Source organism: Centrocercus urophasianus, unplaced genomic scaffold (assembly GCF_019232065.1).
Source record: "Centrocercus urophasianus isolate 14NV4802_14NV808 unplaced genomic scaffold, USGS_Curo_1.0 seq_65, whole genome shotgun sequence".
In the NCBI taxonomy this organism is placed as follows: Eukaryota; Metazoa; Chordata; class Aves; order Galliformes; family Phasianidae; genus Centrocercus; species Centrocercus urophasianus.
Genome location: NW_024885255.1, coordinates 174,327 through 181,138, shown reverse-complemented (window position 1 = coordinate 181,138; position 6,812 = coordinate 174,327). Strand labels below are relative to the sequence as shown.

Sequence of the window (6,812 nt, the reverse complement as noted above, 5' to 3'; positions counted from 1 at the left end):
ACACCGTGGATTCTTTTGCTTTCAAACTAAATCAAAGAGTGGAGAAATAATTTGGAAACATAAAACTATATTTTGAGCTGTCATTTCAAGCTTATGAAAATGCCTAATCAAAGGGCCTAATAAAGGAGGTAGGCAGTCTGTTGTTTGAGATTGAACGGAGTACTCTTTTTTTAGCCAAAATGATTACCTTTTCTTTTTTTTTTCTCTAGCTCAGCAGTATATTAGAAAAGCCTAGGTGGGGTTCAATTTGACTCAAGCTATTTTTCTTGGATTTTGTTTGTTTGTTTTTTGTTTTAGACACAATGCCAAAATAGACATTATTCACCTAAGCTTCTCCTGGCCTTTAAGCTCTAATCCAGGTATCTTCAGGCTCCCACCCTTTCAAGCTGCTTCTTTTTATCAATCCAGTGCTCTTCAACTGACCTGCAACTCCCTCAGCAGAATCAAAACCATGGGAAATGAATGCCTAAGAAATCCATACATGCAGTACGAAACGTATATATAGGTTAATATATGCTTTCACAGCCTGTTGAATGCTTTGCATAAGAGCATTTTCTTGCATAAATAGTAGAAAAACACCCAAAGCAACTCCCAGAGAAATGTACACCTTAAGTAGACATTCACTTTTTTCCCCATTTCTTCTGCAGAGCTGCATTTAGCAATGCCAAAATATTGTCCTGGGCTATTCAGGACAAGTGCCCAAAGAGGGTCTCAGGTGCAGCATTCCCAAATTCAGACCAGGAGCTCTGCAGGGCCACATCCACAGACACGCGGTGTCCTGAGGGCTGCCTCTGCTCCGAGGGGTGACTGCAGCCATCTCACCATCTCACTGTTTGTATTGCCTATCTCAATATTCACCCATCCTGTCTCTGCCCAAGGTAAGATAACAATCAGTAGCCACGAGGTCTGAAAAACGCTGCCAGATGTGTACTGCTTGCTAAAATAAACCATGGCTCCCTAAAGGCCTTATACATTAAATCTCTGTATGACAAAAGTAGACGTCTTTAATTTTATCCAGATTTCAAATGTATTTTAAAGCCTCAGTCCATTGCTGCCTTCAAATGAATAACAAGCAAATGAATTTCTTATGAAAATAAATTCCTGACGATCATACAAAATTGCAGAATATTGATCCAAAATTCAACCCCAGAATTCACCCAGATATTTCAATAAATGCTGATCTTCTGGGTTTTTTTTTTGTTTGTTTTTGCTTTTGTTTTCTTTTTAGAAAGAAGAAATTATATCAGAATCCAACTTACTCTGTTCACCGAGGAGAAGTCACGAGAACCTGCTGGAAGGTGTCTGAATCATGGGTGGTTTTATATACTGTCCTGGACCACCAGGCTGATGCAAGAAAATAACGTCATATTTGTGCATTAGGTTCCATTACTCCCCAAACAAAATTTGACGTGTAATTACAGTAATTGTTTTGCTTGCTGTTTGTGTTGATTACCCTATTCTAACCAGCATGTGACTTCAACAGTCCCATCCCCAGATTCCTTTCATTTCAGGATTTTAAGCATTAAACCCCTTCTTGAAGCCCTGAGAGCATGAAGGCAGCCTATAGCAGTAAGCACTGGCTTGCACACAACCCCAGCCATGCTGCAGCAACCTCAGAGCCTCTGTGGGACTCCATTCCTTTAGAAAACAGGGGTTTGTTTTCCTTCCCTAAGCATCTTGACCTCCAAGAATGCATAAGAGCCTAACCTAATATTAGCAGTAAGTGTGCTTGCTAGTTTGAAGCTAGTTAGGGCATGTTTACAGAAACTGTAGTCACTGTATGAGTGTAGTGTCCAGGATTGCCTTGGAGAGACACTCCTGGGGCTGAGCTTTGCTTGTAGTCGCTCCTCACTTCATGTCTGAGTCTCTTCCAAGCAGGGATGCATTACTATGCAAGGGCTTGGTGTGGCAGCAGCCTCAGCCAAACGCAGGAAGAAACATGAAGGGAGAAAGCTCTCTTTGGTGACAGCAGGATCTAGGAACTGCTCAGTCTGGTTTGGATTAAATCACTGTCTCTCCAGTCACTTCTCCAGTGGTTATGGTCAGAAAAATTCCTAAATATGGAGACCTGAGTGTGCCTGACCTGAATAAGGGAGCAGAGCTCTGGCAAAGCAAGCAAGGCTGGAACATCCCCATTTACCATGCAGGCTGGCCAGGGAAAAGAACACCACTGCTTTATTTAAGATTGCTCAGGAAGGCTTTGGTGATTCAGAGTTACCAGTCTGTGCCCAGTCTGACCTGCTGTGATGAACAGCATCTCCCTGTGTTTGAGGCACAGATCCAGCCCCCTCAGATAGCATAATAATATTTCATTTTGTAAATATGCCCTGTTTTGGAAAGGTGAATATTTGGCCAACGTATTTTAAATAGTATGGTTAGGCTAACAAATGCAGAGCTGGCTTTTAATCAAAAAGCAAAACAAAACAAAGAGATCCAAATTCCCAAGGTGCTTATCATTGCTTGAATCAGAGAATCACATGGGTGGCCCTGGCATATATATTTTAAAGTGACGCTATGATTCAATACTGTGGAGTTTTATACTGGCAGCCTGTTATTAACCTCCTAACACCACAACACTTTGCATGTATAAAACATTAGTGGGTGTTTGCAAAACTGTCTGAAAGCATTTCCTCAGAACATTTCCAATAAGTGCTCTTGCCTACAGGATCCTCTGAAATCCCTTTGCTTCCAAGAGATAATTGATAGCACAGAAGTTGCAACATCACCAATAAAGGAAAATGCGTACATATGGGTACTGGGAGGGGGGAAAAGGGGGAAGGTTAGGAACCCAGAAACTATTCAGTGTACACAAACACCCTTTGCTTGGATGAACCCAAGAGCATGGTGACAATCAGAATTATTCTTACCCAGAGAGAGCTGCAGCTGCAGCTTTTACCAACTGTTCTGGAGCTGTTCAGGGGAGATGAGATGTGATGCTGAGAGAGGATTTCAATGGTTTCTGCCCAGGCACAGCCTGACATTTCAGCTTCTGGCACCTTCAGAAAGCAGAGCCTGGCACCACCCAGTTCCTTCCCTTAGTTTTGAGCTCACCTCCTGCATTTTGCTGGTGCTCAGCCCACTTGGCAGCCTCCTCCTGGGCTTTCACCAATGCCCATGACCTCAGGACCCCTCTGGCCCTCAGCCTCAGTCTTTTACCCTCAGCCTTCTGCCCACAACCTCAGGGCCCCTTCAGCCTCAGCTTCCATCCTTCAGCCTCAGCCTCCAGCCCTCTGTCTCAGGACTCCTCCAGCCCACAGCCTCTTACCCTCAGCCTCCAGCCCTCAGACTCAGCATCTTGCTCTCAGCCTCCTGCCCTCAGCCTAGGACTCCTCCAGCCTCAGCCTCAGCCTCAGCCTCAGCTTCAGCCTCAGCCTCCCTTCCCACAGAACCCACAGCAGGAGCAGTTCTGCAGCAGCCTCCTTCGACTACCTGAGCTCTGGGAGCAACTCTAGAGGGAGCACCTGAGCCCAGCTTTCCCATCCACACATGCATTTATTCTCCTGATGATACCTGTTTGCATTTTTACAGGCAGTGATGAGGAGGTAGTCGTGCAGACACCACTGGGAGAGGATTTTTGGAGAACTCAGAAACTAGAGAAGTAACAAGTGTGGTTATGAACAGGCAAACTACATGGATGTGAATTGCTTGAGGAGGAGAACATCTTTCAGAATCTGCTGTGCAAACCAAAGGGCTCAAAAAAAAAAAAAGATCGTTTTGTAAAAAAAAATGTGCAATTGTATGAAGCAGCTACAGAAAGAGAACTGCTGAGGTTTCTCATCCCATACTCTCCCCTGAATTATCTCTGGAAAAGGTTTGACAGAGCTGCTCTCAACAGTGTCCCAGCCCTGGGATGCCACTGTCTCATTTGTATGTCAGCACCTCACTGCTTCTGCAGTTGGGAGTTCTTTCCCCCTCAAATTGATTTTGCTCTTCTTTGTTGCAATGTAAGCCAATGACTTAATCTCCTATTATCCCACTGGATATAAAAGGGTTTTTACTTCCTTTCTCCTTGAAGAAATGTTGTACAATTTCATATCCCTTTGTGTGAGCCCCTCTACAGTAAGTAAATCAAAGGTGCTGGACAGTTTCTGTGAAATAAGATCAAGAATAGATGCAAATAACTGTGGGCAAAGGGGAGATCTCTCCAAATAGGCTGTGATTAGAGAAGGAAGAACATGCAAATAAATCATTATAACTACAATTAGCAATTGAAATAATTTGGCAGGGATGAATGATTCCCAAAAGATTTTAAATCGAAAGTGGGAAATTATGGAGTAGATTTAAAGTACTGGGTTATATTTTCTGGTTTAAATAGTCCAGAAGTTCCTTCTGGCACAAAAGCATAGTGAGCAGAGTGGCATGACCAGATTCATAAGGATGAGTCATTTTATTATGGGAAAGTATCCACAAAGGAATTAAGCGGCACATGGAGCACTTAGTTAAGCCAGAGCCCAAGGGCAGACATGCACACAGATCCCAATATCCAGAAATTCTTTAGAAAAATCAAAAACCAAAGCCTTTCATATCAACAAATTATTACATTATAATTGATTTAAACAGGTATTGCAGGTTCCTGTTCTCAAAAGGAACATGGCTGTCACTAGGCTGTATTTCTAGGAAGGCACTGGTTGATTTACCTTTTTGATTCTATGCCACATGACTTTACCACAAACACCGAAGGATCTGGTGTAAGATTTATCAATCTTACCCATCAACCATAACACTTTGGTGTAATAAAGGGGTTGGATTCTCATTTGGAACACTTGTAGATCTTCTGAATTACTCAAAAGGTGACTTGAAAACACAGATTAAGAGGAAAAAAAAAATAGAGAGAGTTGAGTTTGAATGCAAAATAGTTTTAATGACAGGGAAGTACAGTGCACATTTGGTGAAGGTGATCACAGAGCACACAGGTTGTTTCCCTGCAAGCTCAGTGCAGCCCAGGAATGGGAGACACTGGCTTTTCAGAAGTAACCACAGCTTCCCCCACCAGACCTGCGGAACCCAGAGGAGCCGAGGCCTCCATAGCAGCTCGCTATGCTAAGGGAGCGCCCTCCCCCAGAGGAGCCACCGCCGTAGGAGCTGCCTCCTCCAAAGCCACCTCCGTAGCAGCTCCTGGAGCTGATGGATCTTCTGCCTCCAAATGAGCCCCCAGATCCAAATGACCTGCCCCCTCCATAGGAGCCCCCTATGCCCCCTCCGTAGGAACCCCCTACGCCTCCTCCGTAGGAGCTGCTTCCTCCATAGGAGCCACCAGAACCAAAAGAGCCCCCAGATTCACTGGGGCCCAGTGACCCTGAGAAGCCTCCAATGGGTGATGGGAATGAAGAGCCCACAATGGTCTCCTGTGGGAAGGAGGTGAGGGTGGGGCCTGGGAAGGTGATGACCACAGGCGGAGCGTAGACGAGGGCACGGGAGTCCCCACAGGAGGCGACGCAGGGCTGGCTGCAGACATCAGCATAGGGCTGTGGGCAGGCCACCTCACAGGGTGCGGAGCATCTGCTGCTCATCATCTGTCCTCCTGAAGACATCTTTTGTGATGCAGATATACCTGCAGCAGTGAGTAAAGGAGTTAAAATAAAACATACGTGCATCTCTGTGCTCTCGTACCAGACTCGTGATGACACAAACTGTGTGCTTCCTATAGAATGAATTATTTTCTTACAATATGAGACTATTTTCTTACTGTATTCTTCTTATCTTCTGTCCAAACTGAAATATTATTGCTCAGTACGGCTAAGTCTAAACAATACAGATCCTACAGCAACTTCTCTTGCAGTCTGGTGTAGCAGCCAGTAAGGAATAATTCTTTCCAAAGTACCTTCCTCCTGCCTTGGTTCTGAACCAGTGTTTGTTCTGATTAGTGTTCCACCACTGATCAGTTCTGCTAGAGACCCATTTCTGCCTCAATGTTGTCAATTAATGGGTTATTTTGGAACCAGATTTGTCAGACTGTGTAGTTACAAAGCAAAAATCAACTGAGGTTATGTCTTTTGCATTAATATATACACATCTCTTAATGACTGCCGAGTTCCAAGTTGTAACCTCCTTATCAAATTAAGGGGACTTAACTGACCCCTTCCCTTTGTAGTTTGGATGAACACAGCCTCACATTTTAAGACCACTTATCTACCGTTGGCTACAGCTGAATGGCTTACAAATATCCTAATATTTAACAAAACCAACATTTCTGAGCATCACAGAGAACTGACACAGAGTTCATTCCCCAGTTAAACAGCAATAGAAACATCTCAGTAACTGTAAAGGAAGTTAAGGAGAAATACTTACCAGGCTCACAGAGAAAACCTGATGAAGTGAAGTCGTTGGTGAACCTGGAAGAAATGCAGTGCTTTTATACAGTCCTTCCAACTGCTAGCAGGATACGCAACACACTCCAGCACATGGGGCATAGTAGTTAGCCAGCAAAGCATTTTGCTGTATAAGCTACTTCTAATTGTAATAATTGTTTTGATAACTGATAATGGCTAGTAAATCAGCCCCGCATCATTCTATATACTCAACACGCCCTTTGTCTTACTGTAATGCCTAAATGGTTTTTTTTTCTATTCGTTTTTATGACTAGTGCCATCTCCTGACCTCATTTGAAATGCAGTGGCAATGAATTGAGCCCTGTTTGCTGACCAAGGTAAAGGCATCAGTCTTGAGGACGACAAAGACACGAGTTTTCCTTTGTGAGGGGAAACATTTTCTGTTCTGCAGAAGGTTCTGTTGAAATTAAGAATTGCAAATAATTGGGAGAGTTGCGAATTTCATCCCTGCAGCTCCTCGGATGGGGCAGGTCAGTTCTATCT

The 6,812-nt window shown here is 43.9% G+C and overlaps 1 protein-coding gene across 1 annotated transcript; it reads right to left on the bottom strand.

Moving 5' to 3' along the window:
* Positions 1-4,964: 4,964 nt before the first annotated feature.
* Positions 4,965-5,531, bottom strand: LOC122170238 (beta-keratin-related protein-like). The gene has a single exon (XM_042836934.1). It carries the CDS (start codon positions 5,529-5,531, stop codon positions 4,965-4,967), a length of 567 nt encoding a protein of 188 aa, XP_042692868.1.
* Positions 5,532-6,812: the final 1,281 nt, after the last annotated feature.

Excerpts from the sequence above, each read along its gene's own strand:
- LOC122170238 (XM_042836934.1), bottom strand. The coding sequence starts at position 5,531 with ATGTCTTCAGGAGGACAGATGATGAGCAGCAGATGCTCCGCACCCTGT.